Source organism: Rhineura floridana, chromosome 4 (assembly GCF_030035675.1).
Source record: "Rhineura floridana isolate rRhiFlo1 chromosome 4, rRhiFlo1.hap2, whole genome shotgun sequence".
NCBI classification, from domain to species: domain Eukaryota; kingdom Metazoa; phylum Chordata; class Lepidosauria; order Squamata; family Rhineuridae; genus Rhineura; species Rhineura floridana.
This window is the reverse complement of record NC_084483.1, coordinates 128,967,383-128,988,292: the sequence shown is the minus strand read 5'-3', so window position 1 is coordinate 128,988,292 and position 20,910 is coordinate 128,967,383. Positions and strand designations below refer to the sequence as shown.

At 42.4% G+C, this 20,910-nt stretch overlaps 1 protein-coding gene and 1 long non-coding RNA gene across 4 annotated transcripts in view; one reads left to right on the top strand and one right to left on the bottom strand.

The window, feature by feature from the left end:
• The window catches only part of LOC133383511 (uncharacterized), a 45,123-nt gene that overhangs the window by 6,885 nt on the left and 17,328 nt on the right, over positions 1 to 20,910 (top strand). The window lies entirely within an intron of this gene.
• Positions 17,659 to 20,910, bottom strand: part of CEP43 (centrosomal protein 43) — a 54,093-nt gene continuing 50,841 nt past the window's right edge. For all 3 annotated transcript variants that reach the window (XM_061624369.1, XM_061624367.1, XM_061624368.1), the window contains one exon: positions 17,659 to 19,433. In XM_061624369.1, the coding sequence (XP_061480353.1) occupies positions 19,359 to 19,433 (75 nt within the window). In that variant the 3' untranslated portion in view covers positions 17,659 to 19,358. The remainder of the gene's footprint in view (positions 19,434 to 20,910) is intronic.

Below are 20,910 nucleotides of genomic sequence, written 5' to 3'. Positions count from 1 at the left end.
CACAGTATTCCAAATGCAGCCGCACCATAGATTTATACAACGGCATTATGATATCGGCTGTTTTATTTTCAATACCTTTCCTAATTATTGCTAGCATGGAATTTGCCTTTTTCACAGCTGCCACACACTGGGTCGACATTTTCATCGTGCTGTCCACTACAACCCCGAGGTCTCTCTCCTGGTCAGTCACCGCCAGTTCAGACCCCATGAGCGTATATGTGAAATTCAGATTTTTTGCTCCAATATGCATAATTTTACACTTGTTTATATTGAATTGCATTTGCCATTTTTCTGCCCATTCACTCAGTTTGGAGAGGTCTTTTTGGAGCTCTTCGCAATCCCTTTTTGTTTTAACAACCCTGAACAATTTAGTGTCGTCAGCAAACTTGGCCACTTCACTGCTCACTCCTAATTCTAGGTCATTAATGAACAAGTTGAAAAGTACAGGTCCCAATACCGATCCTTGAGGGACTCCACTTTCTACAGCCCTCCATTGGGAGAACTGTCCGTTTATTCCTACTCTCTGCTTTCTGCTTCTTAACCAATTTCTTATCCACAAGAGGACCTCTCCTCTTATTCCATGACTGCTAAGCTTCCTCAGAAGCCTTTGGTGAGGTACCTTGTCAAACGCTTTTTGAAAGTCTAAGTACACTATGTCCACTGGATCACCTCTATCTATATGCTTGTTGACACTCTCAAAGAATTCTAATAGGTTACTGAGACAGGACTTTCCCTTGCAGAAGCCATGCTGGCTCTGCTTCAGCAAGGCTTGTTCTTCTATGTGCTTAGTTAATCTAGCTTTAATAATACTTTCTACCAGTTTTCCAGGGACAGAAGTTAAGCTAACTGGCCTGTAATTTCCGGGATCCCCTCTGGATCCCTTTTTGAAGATTGGCGTTACATTGGCCACTTTCCAGTCCTCAGGCACGGAGGAGGACTTCACGGAGGAGTGAAGAACCTGTGCTCAAGGATGATGAGAGCTGAAATCCAGCAACCCTTGGAGGGCCACATATTTCCCACTCCTGTCTCTGCACTTAAGTTTTTATTTGTATTCATTTGTTGTAAACTGCTTTGGTGGTTTTTTGAAATGAAATAGTGGTATACAAATATGTTTGTATATAGAAGAGCGAGCCTTGCTGAAGCAGACCCAGCATGGGTTGTGCAAGGGTAAGGCCTGTCTCACTAACCTATTAGACTTCTTTGAGAGTGTCAACAAACATATAGATAGAGGCAGGGCCACCAACAGATGGGTAAAAAGGGTCCAGTTCTCTCAGGCCCAGAGCAACCAGGGGCCCCAGACTCTTAGCTCTGCTTTTTAAAAAGCAAGTTCCTAAGTGCTCTGGATCAACAGATATACACCAAAATGCCAAGCTGTCCTCTACCAACCACAATTTATTTTTTAAAAATGAGATAGGAGCCCACTGCTCCAATCCCCATTTTTAACCAATAAGTGAAATCAAAGTTGTGATTGACAAGGGATTTGTTGACCTTCAGGCAATAGGTAGAATCTCTTGCAAGTTATGAAAACAGCTGCCTTTTTCTGCTTGTCTGCACATCATATGAGTTGAATAAGCTTATAGCAGCACATTTGCTTGCCTGCACCCATTTTTCTGTGTTCATACACAGAGCATGAGGTCCAGAACAGAAGATCACACCAGGCCCTTGGTAGGCATTCACAGTATACAATTTAAGTTATGTATGTGCAGTTTTTTTAATTAGTTGCAAAAAAAGCATATTATACATTTTATCTATCAAATATTTTTTGAACAAAAACAAAGTGTACATTCAGCTTATGTTGCTATTGAAGTGTGTTATAGTTTTCTAAATCTAAGGAGTCAAAACAAAGTTAAATTTTCCTGGGCTGCTGAAGAGAGCAGTTTATTTATCTAAGTCATAGCCTGTTTTGAAAACCTTCCCAATATGAAGCTTTAACCTTGGACTCACTTTTCTGGGAGTAAGCTACAATGCTAATCCCACATACCTGGGAGCAAACCCCATTGAATTCAATAGGACTTCCTTTTGAGTAGACATGGTTAGGATTGTGCTATAAATTAATGGACTTTTGAGTAGACAAATATTGTGCAAAATATTGTGTTGTATATCTTTCTCCCTCCAATCCTATTTTTTTTAAGCAATCAGGCAGGCTCTTAAATATCGCTGCAGTTATGTGGCAGGCAGGAGACTAAAGCTGCAATCCAATACACACTTACCTGGGAGTAATTCCCATTGAACCCAATGGAGCTTACTTTTGAGTAGACATATATTGGCTTGTAGCCTAATACTATTTTTTTTTAAAAAAACCTGCAATGACCAACTGGTTTTGACAATAAATATTATATGGGGTATATATAATTTTATATCTCGTGTGTGTATGTGTATAATCTTTCCAACAATCCTGTGCGGTAGGTTAGGCTGAGAGTTGGCTCACTCAAGCTGCATATGTTCAGAGTAGGCCGGGCCTGGCAACCAAGAGGCCTTCTGTATCTTTAAAAGTTGTGCAGGGGGAAGGAACAATTCTACCTTGTGGTTTTTCCCATTACAGTGTTGCAAAAACACCTGCACTTGGCTGACTTTCTCTTCTCCTAAAGATACAGGATCAGTCTCAGGCCCTGAACCTGGCAACCCTAGTTCAGAATTTGTGTGTGTGTTGGCAAGTTTTGTGGCTTTTTTGTTGGTATTTTGCTGTAAAATATCAGAATTATTTGCTACCGGGCCAAGTTCAAGGTTCTAGTCTTGGTGTACAAAGCCCTATACAGCTTGGGACCAGGATACCTGAAAAACCGTCTCATCCCTTACATACCCAGTCGATCACTGCGCTCTGCAGGTGAGGGCCTCCTGCAGATACCATCTTATCAGGAGGTTCGTTCTGTACAATATAGGAAATGGACCTTTAGTGTGGCAGCACCTACCCTGTGGAATTCCCTCCCTTTGAATATTAGGCAGGCGCCATCTCTGCTATCTTTTCAGTGCCTTTTGAAGACTTTTATTTTTCAACAAGCCTTTTAAGTTGATAACTATCCCAGTCTGTGTCTGTGTCAGAATTGCTTAATATGTTTATTAATAATGTTTTTAACTCTTTTTTAGAGTTTTAAAAATGTTTTTAACGCTGTTTTGTCTTAATGTATTTTAAGATTTGTTTTTATGATGTTTTAAAGTGTTTTTAGTGCCTTGTTTGCCGCCCTGGGCTCCTGCTGGGAGGAAGGGCAGGATACAAATTAAATAAATAATAATAAATAATAATAACTGTGGAATGTTGCCGTTAAAGCAATGGGGGGTGCCTTTGTGCATGTTTTTCCCCCTTCAGTGCATCATTTGTAAATACAACATGATGTATTCGCATCTTACTTTTCTTTCTGGGCCTTCCCCCTCTTTTATCTTTGCAACAACCCTATGAGGTAGGTTAGGCTGAGAGTTGGTTTACTCAAGCTGCACATGCTTAGAAGATGTGTGTGTGTTGGCAAGTTTTGTGGGTTTTGTGTGTTTTGCTGTAAATATTAGAACTGTGGAATGCTGTAGTTAAAGCAATGGCGGGGGGCTTCCTTTGTGCATTTTTCCCCTATGAGGAAAGGTTGCAGCATCTGGGGCTTTCTTCATTAATTGGTCTAATTCAGTTTTAATGTTGTGCAAGTCAGTGGCCATCACCATAACTTGTGGTAGCAAATCCCATTGTGTAAGTATGCACCACTGTGTGAAGCAGTAACAACTACAAATACAAGGGCCAAGGGAGATCATTTCCCATTCACAGCATCTCCCTGTTTAAAAATTAACCTTTTATTATTACCTCCATCTCTGAAGCTGAGGCTGTGAAAGCTATTGCTCCTGTAGCCAGACAGAACTACAGACACCCAAGAGAGAGATATCAGAAGATTTGGGGGACCTATAAGGTGTGCAGAAGTAAAAAAAAAAATCTTTAGAACAGTGTGTCCCAAACTTTTTTCTGCAGACCACTTGAAAATTGCTGAGGGTTGGTGGACCATTTAATAATTTTTCTGCCTATTATAGCAATTGTAATATGTTGTGCTAGGTGCGATATGATTTTTAATCATATTTTATTGCTTCTTTTATTATGTTGTGTTACAATTTGAATTCCATTGAATAAAATACAACTTAAGAAATAAAAGCAGCTGTAAAAGTACAATTAGAAATCAATATAAATGTTTAATGCAGTCACATCATGGACCACCTCAGTGAAGCTTGTGGACCACTGGTGGTCCAGGGTCCACAGTATGGGAACCCCGGCTTTAGAAAAAAAAGTTAAGAACAGAGTACCCCAAAAACAACCCAATGAGGACTGAGCAGGCTCAGACGCCACAGAATGCTGGCTGACTATGGGGGCAGAGGGTGGCAAAGAAGGAAGTGGAATGGAATATTGTGGAGGAAGATCGGGATGACCGATAAGAACAGTGAGCAGGAGCACCCTGCATTACGCCATTTTTTTAAACGTCCCACATGTGATTCTAGAATTGATATCTTTCACTTCTAAAAGTCTTTCTCGTTATGGCTTCTGAACTGTTGTGAGCTCTGACTAATGTAGAATCTCATCCATTACACTGCAAGAGGTAGAACAGGAAAGGTTGAACCAGGCAAAACTTTCCCATTGTTGTTAAAATGCAAATGAGCCAATATTTTCAAAAGGACATCAAGCTGTCTCTCTTTAATTTACTACATGACTTCGTGCAAGTCATAACTTTAGTCTATTTGAAAAGCCAGAATCCTATTAGCAACTCTTTCCTTTAAGGAACTTGCCCAGTCATCTTGTCCTATGCCTTTTTTGAGAAGAGTCAAGACTGTTTCTAGAGTATGAAGCATTTCCAAGAGTTGGGAACATTTAATGTGAATTCTCACAAATGTTAAAAAGGTAGGGACATGACTACAACTTCAAGTATATAAAAAATGGAAATGGACTGCCTTCAAGTCGACCCCACCTTATGGCTACCCTATGAATAGGGTTTTCATGGTAAGCGGTATTCAGAGGGTTTTTTTCCTTGCCTCCCTCTGAGGTTAGTCCTCCCCAGCTGGCTAGGGCCTGCTCAGCTTGCCACAGCTGCGCAAGCCAACCCCTTCCTTGTCTGCAACTACCAGCTGGGGGGCAACTGGGCTCCTTGGGACTATGCAGCTTGCCCATGGCTGCACAGGTGGCAGGGCACGTAACCCCTGAGCCACTCACGGGGGGGGGGATGATCTTTAGCTGGGCCTTTACACCCAGGAGACATGAGCGGGGATTTTAACTCACAGACTCCAGACCTTCAGCCAGGCTCTCCTCCCCACTTTGGTTTTCTTTCCTGGTCTAGTTTCAAATGAGGGGCCTAATGCAGTTTACATGTTAAAAAAAATAATCCATGGTAGCACTTTTTTAAAAAGAGAAATAGCTTTGGGGGAGACTCAGTGGTAAGAAAGGGCACTTAACCATTTTCCTCCTTTCCAAAGCTGTTCCAGATGCAGATTTGCTGTCCAGATGCATGTACATGCTATGTAAGATTCTGTTGTGTAGCACACGCCCTATAAGGAAAGCAAGAGCACCCAGCCTGCATCTATTGGAGCTTTTGCATACATCTCCTGAGATAGTTGCTCATTGTACATAATATGGTTAATGTGGTTAAAATATTATCAATCATCAAATTTCAGTGGTTTTCTATCTCATCTTGCAGATAGTATATGTCGTAAGAAAATGGTGTAAATGAGAAAATAGGTCATCTGTCATGTGAAAACACTGAAGAATTGCAGAAAGAGCAAATTTTTCCAAAACCAAAGCAGCACACATTGTCCTGGGGATGGATGATGCTCAGACAGGGGGAAGGGGAAATTTCTCTGCATTCAGTCTTAAAGAACAGAATTAGAGTAGCGAAGGCTTGTGTTACAGTTCAAGATTTGGTTTCTCTGTGTAAAGAGGAGATAAGGCAAGAGGGTGAGATTGTACTTTTAGCTTCTCTCTGGAAGAGCAATAAAGGTGCTGATAACGGGAGTGATTTTGAAAGGGGTAATTGGTGTTTTTTTAAAATGCTAAGTGGCATGTTGAAAAAATAAGAAATGTGTAATCTTTCTCCAAATTTTAACGTGTGGAATCAAATTAGGGTTGCCAGGTGTCCAGGTTTTGCATGGTTTTTGGGGGTCCTATCCTGGTGAGTCACCTTAATCTCCAGACTTTTAGCTTTCATTTTTTAAAAAGGTAATTTTCTAGGTGGTCTGGTTCAAAAGATATAAACCAAAATGTCAGTTGCCCCCCACCCTCTAACTTCTGTTACTACCTCCTTTTAGCCTATAAGTGAAGTCAGGGTTGTGAATGACAAGATTTGTTGACCCCAGCCAATAGCTAAACTCAGTTTCCTTTTCCTGCTTGTATCACATCACGAATTCAATAAATACATAGCTTTCAGTAGCATAAAGAGTACTTTCTCTATACAGGATTGGGACTTGCTTCTGAGTAAACATGCATAGGATTGCACTACAAACAGAAGATCACAGCAGCATCTTGGCAGGCATAAAAGTGTACATGCAGGGTTTTTTAAATTATTATTTATTTTATTATTTATTTATTTATTAAATTTATATACCGCCCGACTAGCAATAGCTCTCTGGGCGGTGAACATAAAACAACATAAAAATACAATAAATAACAAAACAATACTAAAATACAAGCAACAATCCAACACAGTAAACATTTTTAAAATTAAATCAGTATAACTTAAAATGCTTCAGAGAATAGGAAGGTTTTGACCTGGCGCCGGAAGGAGAGCAGAGTCGGCGTCAGGCGTACTTCCTCAGGGAGACTGTTCCATAGTTCGGGGGCCACCACTGAGAAGGCCCTAGATCTTGTCATCACCCTCCGGGCCTCCCTGTGAGTTGGAACCCGGAGGAGGGCCTTCGTAGCAGAACGTAGTGCACGGGCCGGTTCATATCGGAAGAGGCGTTCCGCAAGGTATCGTGGTCCCGCACCGTAAAAGGCTTTATAGGTTAATACCAACACTTTGAATCTAGCCCGGAAACATATTGGCAACCAGTGCAAGCTGGCCAGAACAGGTGTTATATGCTCGGACCGCTTGGTCCTTGTCAGCAATCTGGCCGCCGCATTTTGCACTAGTTGTAGCTTCCGAACTGTCTTCAAAGGTAGCCCTACGTAAAGCGCATTACAGTAGTCCAAACGTGAGGTTACCAGAGCATGTACCACTGATGTAAGGTCCTCTTTACTCAAATAGGGACGTAGCTGGGCTACCAACCGAAGTTGGTAAAACGCATTCCTAACCACCGAGGCTACTTGAGCCTCAAGTGAGAGGGAAGAGTCTAAAAAGACTCCCAGACTACGAACCCGGTCCTTTAGGGGGAGTGTAACCCCGTCCAGGACAGGGTATATATCCACCATCCGATCAGAGAACCGTCCACCAACAGCATCTCAGTCTTGTCTGGATTGAGCTTCAGTTTGTTAACTCTCATCCAGTCCATTGTCGAGGCCAGGCAACGGTTCAGCAAATCGACAGCCTCACCTGAAGAAGATGAAAAGGAGAAGTAGAGCTGCGTGTCATCAGCATACTGATGACAACGCACTCCAAAACTCCTGATGACCTCTCCCAACGGCTTCATGTAGATATTAAAAAGCAGGGGGGACAAAACTGACCCCTGCGGGACCCCATATTGGAGAGCCCGCGGTGTCGAGCAATGTTCCCCAAGCACTACCTTCTGGAGACGACCCGCCAAGTAGGAGCAGAACCACTGCCAAGCAGTACCTCCAACTCCCAACTCCGCGAGCCTCTCCAGAAGGATACCATGGTCGATGGTATCAAAAGCCGCTGAGAGATCAAGGAGAATCAACAGAGTTACACTCCCTCTGTCTCTTTCCCGACATAGGTCATCGTACAGGGCGACCAAGGCTGTCTCAGTGCCAAAACCGGGCCTAAAACCCGATTGAAATTACTTGCAAAAATGTCATATTATACATTTTATCTTTCAAATAATTTTTGAACAGAAGTTTTAAAAAGCGTAAATGCTGCAGTGTTATACTTTTCTAATTAAGGAGTCAAACAAGTCTAAATTTTACTGGAAGAGGGCAGTTTATTTGTCTTATTAAAAACCTGTTTCGAAAACTTTCCCAATATTTATTTTATTTATATTTATTTGTTTCATTTTTAGACCGCCCATAGCTAGTAGCTCTCTGGGCGGTGTACAAAACAGATTAAAAATACAATATTATAATAAAATCAATCACATATATCAACAACAATATTAAAATAAAGCGTAGACATAAACATTAACATTAAAACATTAAAAAGCCTGGGAGTACAGCCAGGTCTTAACCTGGCGCCTAAAAGAAAGCACCGTAGGCGCCAGGCGTATCTCTTCAGGTAAGCTGTTCCACAATTCGGGGGCCACTACAGAAAAGGCCCTAGATCTGGTAACAATCCTCCGGGCATCCTGGTGAGATGGTACCCAGAGGAGGGCCTTAGATACTGAACGAAGTGAACGGGTAGGTTCAGAGCGGGAGAGGCATTCCACAAGGTACTGTGGTCCCACACCGTGTAAGGCTTTATAGGTCAAAACCAGCACCTTGAATCTGGCTCGGAAACAAATAGGTAGCCAGTGCAAACGGGCCAGGACAGGTGTTATATGCGCAGACTGATTGGTCCTCGTCAATAGCCTGGCTGCCGCGTTTTGCACCAGCTGAAGTTTCCGAACTGTCTTCAAGGGCAGCCCTACATAGGGTGCATTACAGTAATCCAGTCTAGAAGTTACCAGGGCGTGAACAACTGAAGCGAGATCGTTGCTGTCCAGATAGGGGCGTAGTTGGGCTACTAAACGAAGATGGTAAAATGCATTCCGAGCCACCGAGGCCACTTGAGCCTCAAGCGACAAGGAAGGGTCAAAAAGGACCCCCAAACTACGAACCTGTTCTTTCAAGGGGAGTGTAACCCCATCTAGAACAGGATGAACATCCACTATCCGGGCAGGGAAAGAGCTCACCAACAGTGTTTCGGTCTTGTCTGGATTGAGTTTCAGTTTATTAGCTCTCATCCAGTCCATTATCACAGTCAGGCAGCGGTTTAGCACATCAACAGCCTCACCTAAAGAAGGTGAAAAGGAGAAATAGAGCTGCGTGTCATCAGCGTACTGATGGCAACGCACTCCAAACCTCCTGATGACCGCACCCAGAGGCTGCATGTAGATGTTAAAAAGCATGGGGGACAAAACCGACCCCTGAGGGACTCCACAATGGAGAGTCCAGGGTGTCGAGCAATGTTCCCCAAGCACTACCTTCTGGCGACGATCCGCTAAGTAGGAGCAGAACCACTGCCAAGCAGTGCCCCCAACTCCCAACTCCGCGAGTCTCCCCAGAAGGATACCATGGTCGATGGTATCAAACGCCGCTGAGAGATCAAGGAGAATCAACAGAGTCACACTCCCTCTGTCCCTCTCCCGACAAAGGTCATCATACAGGGCGACCAAGGCTGTTTCAGTGCCAAAACCGGACCTAAAACCAGATTGAAACAGATCCAGATAATCGGTTTCATCCAAGAGCGCCTGGAGCTGACCGGCGACCACCTGCTCCAAAAACCTTGCCCAAGAAAGGGACATTCGCCACCGGTCTATAGTTGTTAAGAACATCTGGGTCCAAAGAAGGTTTCTTTAACAGAGGTCTCACTACTGCCTCCTTGAGACTACCAGGGACTACTCCCTCTCTCAAGGAGGCATTTATCACCTCTTTGGCCCAGCCGGTGGTTTCGGTCCTGCCAGCCTTCACCAGCCAAGATGGGCAAGGGTCCAGAGCAGATGTGGTCGCCCGCACCATTCCAAGCACCTTGTCCACTTTCTCGAGCTTCACCAACTGAAACTCATCCAATAATGAAGGACAAGGCCGCGCTCTGGACACCTCAATGGATTCTGTTATAACATCAGAGTCTAAGTCCCGACAGATGCTTTTCTGGGAGTAAAGCTGCAATGCTAATTCCACATACCTGGAAGCTAACCCCATTGAATTCAGTAGGACTTACTTTTGAGTAGACATGGTTAGGATTGTGCTGAAAATCAGTGGGACTTTTGAGTGAACATAGACCCTTTTTTTTTTTAAGCAGGCAGGGCTTACTTAGGTGTCACTGTTTTTATTTGGAATGAAACTAATATTTATTTTTTAAAAAGAAAATCTGTACTAGTTTTGATATGCAGCCCGTCCTAACGAACATCAATTCAGTGCTCACTGAAAGCTTTTTTCTAAGTTTCCTGTTTGATATTTATGTAACTGACATATTTATAAACTCAAGACATTGATGTAAAAGACTTTTTTAGTTTGAGAAAAAACAGATAAATTATGTTTCCATACACACGGATGACGAGACCATTAGATTTGTTGATACCTTTCTCCTCCAAAATAAGGCAACTAACAGGCAAAAAACCTTGGGGTTTAAGAACACACCTATAGCCCACAGCTATTTCTATCAAACTTTAAAAAGCAGGGAAATTGGGCAGCTATAGTGAATGCACCAGGGGAGCAGGAGACCCGAACTCCTCTCTGAGATATTGGACTGCCCTACAAATTGGTCAAAATGCAAACACCATTTGGGTTGGTCTTTCACAGTCCAATCCACTTGCTGTGTAGCTTGGAAGAATTTGGTAACATGTGCCTCTGAGCATATGGTGAGTGGTGGCAACACCTGCCATCTCCAAAGATGGAGAATTTTATTTTTGTAGGTTTGTTGGTGTTCTTCTTACTTTGCTTCTTTCCTGTCTTACTGTTTCCACAGAGAATCTAAACCAGAAACTTTTATTTCCCTCATTATTCATCATAGAAATCTGTGTCAAATGTATTTTTATTAATTCGAAGTCTTTTCATTGCTCAATGTGATATGATGGTGAAGACAGCCTTTTGTGTTTCAAATTGGAGGTTATGTTCTATTTCTATTTTGGGTGTATTAACAGCTAAATCTGAAACTGCAGTTTGATGTAAAATCAGACAGATTACAATATGTTGCTACTTCAGCAATGACTCTAGCTGTTGGAAAAAAGAGGATGCATGTTTTATACTGTTTAAATTTTTAAATTGTGTTTTAAATTGTTTTTATAATATCTGTTTTAAATTGTATTTGTTTTAATGTTTTTAGTTACTGTAAACCGCCCAGAGAACTTCGGCTATGGGGCGGTATACAAGTATAATAAAATAAATAAATAAATAAAATGTTTTCAGCCTGCTATGTTTATACCACTTTATTTAAGGCAAAGTGTTCACAATCAATTAAAAACATAGAGCGTACCTAGAATTTTGCCAAAATATATTTCACTTCCCACTGTTTTATCTTGTGCAAATTGAGACACTTCTAAGGTCCACTGGAGACTATTTTGCAGACGTCAGTGCCATTATTCCACAATTATGTTTGGAGTTTTTTTAGTGTAAATTTTGCAAAATGTTGCTGTACTTCACCTATTCATAGAAATAAAAGCAAAAGGAAATGATTTCCTATAGGAAACGTCACTAAAATTGCAAAGTAAATCAGACATATTTAAAGTGACCATCTGAACTATATCAACTGTCTTAATAATGTTGCTTCCTCCCTGCTAAAACAAGATCAGCACTGCACGTCTTCTTTCTATTATTTGGGCTGATTACAGGTGTTGCCATCACTCACCATATGCTCAGAGGCACATGTTACCAAATTGTTCCAAGCTACACAGCAAGTGGATTGGACTGTGAAAGACCAACCCAATGGTGTTTGCATTTTGACAAATTTGCAGGGCAGTCCAATATCTCAGAGAGGAGGTCAGGTCTCCTGCTCCCCTGGTGCATTCACTATAGCTGCCCAATTTCCCTGCTTTTTAAAGTTTGATAGAAATAGCTGTGGGCTATAGGTACATCCTTAAACCGCCAAGGTTTAATCCGGGAGGTAAGAAATGGGATGCCATGCAAGTTTACTAAGAATGGATTGATCATTTGCATGCTTATTGAGTTCAGAGGGATTTACTCCCCTGCAATCATGCTTAGGATAGGTGAAACTGACCACAGGGGATGGGAAGGGGGGAGGGGGACGAGGAGGAGGGAGGGGAGGAAAGGCAGTGGGGAGGACTGGGATGGGAGCAGGCAGGAGCGGGAGGACAGATGTGATTATTTACATGTTTATTGAGTTCAGTGGGATTTACTCCCATGCAATCATGCTTAGGATAGGTAAAACTGACTGGGGGGTTAGGGAGGGCTGGAGTGGGCAGGGGAGGAGGAAGAAGGAAGAGGAAAGGGGAAGGAGGGGAAAGGCAGGTGTGATCATTTGCATGATTACTGAGTTCAATTGGATTTACTCCTATGCAATCATGATTAGGATAGGTAAAACTGACCATGGGGGAGTGGGAGTGGGAAGGGGCATATTGGAGGGGGGCAAAGGAAGGGGGAGGGCAGGATTGGTCATTTGCATGCTTATAGAGTTCACTGCGATTTACTCATGTGGGGAGAGGGAGGGAGGGCTGGAGTGGGCAGACAAAGAGGAAGAATGAAGAGGGGAGGGGAGGAGGAAGGGAGAGGAGAGGGGAAGGAGGGGGAAAGCACGTCTGATCATTTGCATGCTTATTGAGTTCAATGGGATTCACTTCTTTGCAATCATGGTTAGGATAGGAAAAACTGACAATGGGGGAGGAGGAAGGAGCATATTGGAGGGGAGCAAAGGAAGGGGGAGGGGAGGGCAAGTTTGATCATTTGCATGCTTATAGAGTTCATTGGTATTTACTTCCGTGCAATCATGCTTAAGATAGGTAAAACTGACCCTGGGGAGGAGGAAGGGGAGGGGGAAGGATGGGATTGGAAGGGGAGGGAGGGAGGGAGGGGCAAAGGAAGAGAGAGGGGATAGGAGGGAGGAGAAGGGAGGGTGGGTTTGGTCATTTGCATACTTTTTGAGTTCAGTGGGATTTATTTCTGTGCAATCATATTTGGAAATGGACTGCCTTCAAGTCGAGTGGACTTATGGTGATCCTATGAATAGGGTTTTCATGGTAAATCGTATTCAGAGGTGGTTTTACCACTGCCTTCCTCAGTGGCTGAGAGGCAGTGACTGGCCCAAGGTCACCCAGTGAGCTTCATGGCTGTGTGGAGATTCGAACTGTGATCTCCCAGATCGTAGTCCAACACTGACCTGGGGGAGGGGCAGGGAGGTGGGAGGGGAGGTGGGTGGGCCCTGAGCAGAAGGGAAGCCCCTCTCCTTTCTAAAAGGAAAACATTGTGAGCAGTATCATTGCTTTTCAGCGCTTCCCCCCACCTTTTTATTCTACAGAAGGCACATGTAGCCTCCCACTAGGGTTGCCAGGTTCAGGGCCTGAGACTGATCCTGTATCTTTAGGAAAAGAGAAAGTCAGCCAAGTGCAGGTATTCTTGCAACACTGTTATGGGAAAAACCACAAAGTGGAATTCTCCCTTACCACTGCACAACTTTTCTGTATCTTTAAATATTACCTGGATTTTTCCAAATAATGGCAATTGCTAGCCTTTCTGCATATGAGAAACACACTTTTTGAGACTTCTCAAGAATGGGGAAGCTAGGTGCAGTACATCAATTCCTCAAATTGTTTTTAAAGCTTTTTTAAAAAAAAACTTTAAAAAAAGATTTTTGTTAATATATTTTAAAGGATGTTTTTATGACGTTTTTGAGTTTTTGTTTGCCGCCCTGGGCTCCTACTGGGAGGAAGGGTGGGATATTAATTTAATACATATTTATTTATTTATTTTATTATTTGATTTATATTCTGCCCTTCCTCCCAGAAGGAGCCCAGGGTGGCAAACAAAAGCACTAAAAACACTTTAAACATAAAGAAGAAATGCAAGACTTTAAAATATATTAAAACAAAACATCTTTAAAAACATTTAAAAAAAGCTTTAAAAGCATCTTTTTAAAAAGGTTTAAAAACATATTAAAAAGCAGTTCCGACACAGACTGGGATAAGGTCTCAACTTAAAAGGCTTGTTGAAAGAGGAAGGTCTTCAGTAGGCATGAAAAAGATAACAGAGATGGCACCTGTCTAATATTCAAGGGGAGGGAATTCCAAAGGATATGTGCCACCATACTAAAGGTCTGTTTCCTATGTTGTGCAGAATGGACCTCCTGATAAGATGGTATCTGCAGGAGGCCCTCACCTGCAGAGCATAGTGATCAACTGGGTACATAAGGGGTAAGACAATCTTTCAGGTATCCTGGTCCCAAGCTGTATAGGGCTCTGTACACCAAAACTAGAACTTTGAACTTAGCCCGATAGCTAATAGGTAGCCAGTGCAATTCATTCAGCAGCGGGGTGACATGTTGGCGATGCCCTGCCCCAGTGAGCAGTCTCACTGCTGCATTTTGCACCAGCTGCAGCTTCTGGACCAACCTCAAGGGTAGCCCCACATAGAAGGCATTACAATAAACCAGCCTGGAGCTTACCAGTGCATGGACAACAGTGATTAGGATATCCTGGTTCAGAAACGGCCGCAGCTGTCTTACCAGCCAAAGCTAGCAAAAGACACTCCTAGCCAGAGGTCACCTGGGCATCTAGTGACAAAGATGGATCCAGGAGCACCTCGAGATTACAGACCTGCTGTTTCAGAGGGAGTATGACCCCATCCAAAGAAGGCAACTGAGCAATTATCTGAACTTGGGAACCACTAACCCACAGTGTTTCGGTCTTGCTAGGATTCAGACTCAGTTTATTGGCCCTCATCCAGCCCACCACCAAGTCCAGGCAGCGATCCAGGGTTTGCATGCCCTCTCCTGATTCAGATGTTACAGAGAAATAGAGCTAGGTATCATCAGCGTACTGCTGACACCTTGCCCCAAAGCTCCTGATGACCTCTCCCAAGGGTTTCATAGACATGTTAAACAGCATGGCGGACAAGATGGTACCCTGTGGCACCCCACAGCACAACTACCAGGGTGCCAAAAGACAGTTATCCAATGCTATTCTCTGAGAACGACCTTGGAGATAGGATCGGAACCACTTTAAAACAGTGCCTCCGAACCCATCTCACTAAGTCAGCCCAGAAGGATACCATGGTTAATAGTATCAAAAGCCGCTGAGAGATCAAGTAAGAATAACAGGGTCATACTCCCCGTCCTTCTCCCGATAAAGGTCATCCATCAGGGTGACCAAGGCCGATTCAATCCCATAAGCAGGCCTGAACCCAGACTGGAATAGGTCAAGATAATCTGTTTCATCCAAGAGTACTTGCAATTGCTGTGCCACAACCCTCTCAATCTCCTTCCCTAAGAAGGGAGTATTTGCAACCGGTTGGTAATTGTTGCAAACCAGTGGGTCCAGGGTGGGCTTTTTCAGGAGCAGTCGGATCACCACTCTTTCAGGGTGGCTGGAACCACCCCCTCCCGTAACAATGCATTGACCACACCTTGGATCCCTTCAGTCAAACTCCCTTGGCAAGCTTTAATAAGCCAAGAAGGGCAAGGGTTGAGAGGACACGTTGCTGGCCGCATCGCCACAAGCATCTTGTCCATGTCATCAGGCCGCATCTACTGAAACCGTTCTCAAGAAGTTGCAGCAGACGTTGCACAGAACACCTCACTGGGACCACAGTAGATGTGGGGGAGCATCAAGATTGCTAAGGCGGCGACCAACTTTACCCTCAAAGTGCATTGCAAACAATTCACAGTGGGCCTCCAAAGTGTCTAAAACTCCATTTCCTGGAGTTGACAACACGGAAAAGCTCCACTGGACGGCTACTTGAGGATGTGATGTTGGCAGAGAAGTTAAATAAAAAGGCAACATAAATTCAAGCTACAGTCGTATGTACTTAAGAATGACCCCTCCTGAACTCAATGAAACTTATTTCTCATTAGACACACATAGCATGTATCTTATATCCTTACAGTAGGGCCCCACTCATACAGCAGGTTAGGTTCCAGACCCCTGCTGAAAACTGCCAAAAAGTGGATCAGCTGTAGTGCAGGGGTCTGGAACCTAACCCGCTGATTGCTCCGGAGATCAGCTGTAGCACACTACTGCTGATCTTCCCCTCCTCCGGCACAATCAGCTGGAGCGCTGGAGTCTGATTGTCCCTGAGATCAGCTGTAGCATGCTACAGCTGATCTTCCCCTCCTCTGGCGAGATCAGGTGGAGTGTGGGAGTCTGATCGCGCTGGAAGAAAAGATCCACTGTAGAGCGCTCCAGCTTATTTTCCCCTCTTCCAGCAAGATCAGCTGGAGCGTGGGGAGCTCCAGCCCCTGCTCCAGCTGATTGCCCCACTGGCGCCGTATTAGCGGAATGCCGAGAAGCGGAGCCCTACTGTATTCAACTTACGCCAGTAGGAAAAGGAGATGAGTTCCCCCTTCCATACAGTGGGTGTGGGAATTTCCAATTAAGCTATTATGCTTTCTTTGATGTTTCTCTTTATTTACTTTCCCTAATAAGTACTATCTTCTGCTTGCAGGTACATATAGCTGCACTCCAATTTATGATGCTTCACCCACTTGCACTACAAACCTATACATTATCTACTCAAAAAATCCCAATGCGTTTAATGCGATTTCTAAGTGTATATAGAATTGCAGCTTTGGTAGGGAAAAGGCAGCGAGAAAATGTGTGTTGGGGTGTGTGTTATGCTTGTTGCCCTTAGTCAGGAATGATAAATGAAGGAGGCTTCATTCAAGCAACACTGGGACACATGCTTGGCTAAAAGAAACCTTAAGTGCTATAAAATGTGTATGTTAAGATAAAATATGTTTATAAATATTACACCGAGATAAATTACATGCTTAAATACACATTTTTGTAAGTTTTTTTAAACTGCAGATTAACGAACAAACACATGAAAAATCAACATCAACTTGAAATAGATTGATCAGTGTGAATAGAGTTCCTATCTGCGAATGAGACACACTGTTGCCCAATCATAGCTATGCTAAAATTCTGAATTGTTCATAGTTTTATATGGGCTACTCTCATTGCACAGGGGAGTGGGAAAGCACCTTAAAAAAATGGAAAGTTGGCCAAAGTATGTAAGTCTAGCAGTGAGATCTATGGATGGGGATAGTTCAGCCATAGTTACTGAAAGTACAAATTGAAAAGAGGAAATGGAGAGGGGCTCAAGCAGGTTAGGATAGGAGTGTCAGGGTCAAGGGTTTGATTTTTTATTGTAATACTGTTTTCAGCCTATATATCACCTTGTGGTATTTCATATGAAAGTGCAATTTATACAACTTTAAAGAAATAAGGGAGGTGCATTTTAAGATTTAAAAAGAACCTTATCTCCCTACACTATATTGCCTCCTTCTCGTAGCTTTGTAGAAATAAAGCACACTCAAGTTAGGAGTGGTAGCTCCTTAGCACCACATCTGTGACAACGTAAGAGCCCTGCTGGATCATGCCAAAGGCCCATCTAGTCCAATATCTGTTCTCGCAGTGGCCAACCGGAGGCCTATGGGAAAACTGCAAGCAAGACCCAACAGCACTCTCCCCAATTTTCATTCCCAAAACTGGTATGCAGTGCACCTGCCTCTGATACAAATAGAACATAGCCATCATGCCTAGTGTATAGCACAGCAGTGGAAGGTTCAGGAGGGTAGGAAAGGAAAAACAGTTGTGCTCTGCAAGCCCAAAACAGGTCCACATAGTTTTTGTTCCAGGTTCAGTCCTTCTGTTGGGCTGTGGATATACTGCAGTATTTTATTGCAGGCCATCCATTTGAGAGGAAGGTAAAAATATACATATTCACAACACTGATACCAAGTTGTAGAAACTTTATCACATCAAATAAATGTGAAATTTAGGTCTCCAACTTCAATGGACAAATCACTTCAGTACTGACTACCAGGACTACTACTAAGAAAGTAGTTTGTAGTCTTAAACCTAAAAATAAACTGCCAAATACAGAAAGTTTCTGATAAGAAAAACAATGCTTACTGATACTTGTTGAGATAACTATTATACCAAGAAGCAAACTGCTCAAACAGAAGTTGTAATCTTTTTTTTTACTTAAATGTATCTGAGAAGTTGCTTTTACAGTACTTACGGAATTACATTTGGAATTTCAGTTTCACAAAGTGACCAAGACTTAATGTAATAATATATCATGCAAAGTTGTGTCAACTTTTGCATCACTGCCCCTTTTTCTCAAAGCTTAACGTTAAAACCTGTTTCCGCATACACTTGCTCATAAACAAGTCCCACTGTGGAGGGGTAGGTGTGGATTTGAGACTAAGCATGCAATCCACCACCACTACACAGCTTCCCCTTATGTTTTCACTGGAAGCTTTTGTACTGCCAGCCTTTGGTGGACTACATCCTAAAGCCACAATCCTGTGTAGTTACATTCAGCCACGTTCCTTTCAAATAAATGAGGGAAAATACACACGTTTAGGACTACAACCTAATTTGCATAAGGGCCTTCAATGAACTTACAAAAGGATGATTTAGATTGTTTGCCATTTTTATATATTTAGGTTCAAATTGATGCAGGAGGTATGATCCACAACTTAAGAGGCCCAGAAGCAGATTGAATGCTGTTCAAAACCCGTACTTAAAAAACCAAAAGACCACACATAACACACATCAATTTTTTTAAGTGAAGGATTCTCATAACAGAACATTTCCAACCTTTAAAACAGCCCCTCTTGTAACAGTTTTATTCTGTATTAAGTTGTATTTCAAAGAAAAAAACTTCATGCGAATAACTATTTATAGCTTTCATTAAATTAACAAGGAAAGGCTATCTTAGAGTAACAAATTTTAAATATATAAAAATAAGTTTAGAGTTAAGGCTCATATTCCAGCTGCAATTTTCAGAAGTACCTAGTGATCTTAGCCACACAAAACTAAGCACCTAAGTTGCAACAAAGGACCAACTTACTAGAAACCATGGATATTCATAGTTCAGCCACTAAGGTATTTAATATGCCTCAGGCATTCTAATAAGTTATTTTTAAAGATCTTGGCTCATATCTCCTGGCTACTGAAGAAACCTCAACAGATTAGAGAGGGTTACTGTACTGAAACTGGTAATTATAATTAGGTCAACAGAAGAGCAAGCTGAAACACTGCGTTTTCTTCAGCAAAAAGCCAGATGGTTACTACGTCATTAAGTCATGTCTGCCACTGTTTATCTGCATTGTGGATTTCTTCCCTTATGAATTCTTGTAGATCAGTCTTGTGTGTCTGTCGCCTGCAACAGACATCTCTCTGGGGTCTGTTCAATACCTTCCATAAAAGATTTAGCTGGACTAGACGGCAATGTCATACTCCAAAATTACTTTTTTCTTTTTCTTTTCTTGCAAGTTTAAAACTCTTTTCCCAACTCCAGTTTGTTGGGGTTTCTGTTGAAACAAGGCACAATTTGGGAGGGGATATTTCAGCAGAGTGATTGTCTTAAAATATAGTCTACAAAGGTCCTCAATCCAACAAGTTAAGATATTTGCTTTCTTTATTCATGCAACATCTTCTAGATAATCTGCATCACCACTTAATTGAGAAATGGTGAAGTCTTGTGTGAGGTCTTCAAGCTAGGAGAAAAAAAATATGAAAATGTTAACAGAGATTTAAAATTCTAAAAGACCCTATCAACAAGATCTCAAGTACTTTCCTCTGAGCAACAGACAGTACAATCCAATATATGTGCACTTGGAACTAAGTCCCAATTAGTCTTATTCCTAGGAAGGAGCGTATAGGATTGCAGCTTTAATATCCAAATTTTCCAGTAGAATAAGGAGGGCATATTTTAAAAATCAAAATTTAGATGCTTTTGTTGACTTTATTATTGTAATGCTACTTGTACAAACAGGACTTCCCCTTCCTCTGTTCCCTGCTGCATGGCCCTAAAATCTACTCCAAAGGGCTGAGGGACCCTCTGGAACAAATTGTGGGGCAACATGAGGTGGCTGCAGGAACAAAAGGAGGAAGGGGAAGTGCCCACTGACACAGGGTTGGATCTTGCTCGCAGTTGGGGCAAACTATTAATAATCCCATACACCCAAACAGATTATTCATTCATTTTCAGTGAAGGCTAAATAGGAAACATGTAAAATACTTGTTACTCAAACAAAATGAAGAATGAAATAATACTTGTTAATGTACAGAGAGGCTACAGAACACTCCTGAGGTAAGAGACGGGAGATTCAAACTAGAGAATTCTGTTGCCTGAACTTGTTACTAGGAGAAAATCTCAATCTGTATGAGCGTCTCAGGTGTCAGCATACCCTTCTTTATTTTTACCAAACGGAAAAAGCATAAGTGAGCCATGCTATGTTGTGCTTACTGAAATTCAGGGTACTCCTGAAATCATAATCTCCACCTCCTATCCTCCTTCAGTCAGAGAATGAATTGCAATATTAGGGAGATCGTGCGTTCAAATAATCGAAGCAGAGCTCAGTTCACACTTTACTCTCTCTGTACAGTAAGGGAATAGGGCAGGGATAACCAACCAGATGTTGCAAACTACAACTCCCATTGTTTCTGACTATTAGCCATGATGGCTGGAGCTGATGGAAGCTGGAATCCAACAATTTTTGGAAGGCCCTACGTTGTCTACCCGTAGGACAGAGGCTTATTACTAGGTTGACATTTCCCCAAAAAAGTAACAAGGAAACAATAAAACTATGTAAATTTCCATTTCAGGTCTTTGTGTTTTGAAGAAAAGTTATGAATATTAAAGTCTAAGAAATCTGAAAATGCTTTTATCAGTTTTGCTTCTCAAGTCTGATTATCAATAAGAACATGTCCGCTCTTATAAATATGACAAACACATTTAACCACATTGAACAGAAATTACCTTTGTGATAAGCCTCACCGTTAAACAGAGTATTTCAAGCTCAGTGTGAGCATGTCATATCCTTGGGTAGCTGCTGTGGCCAAAGCCTACCAGCAAGGCCCACTACTAATGCTTGCTCTAGGCCCCTTTAGCCATCACCACCCTGTGGCACTGTTCCAATCAGTGCTGGGAGGCTACATCTGACAGCCATCACTTAAAATTTCCCACAATGT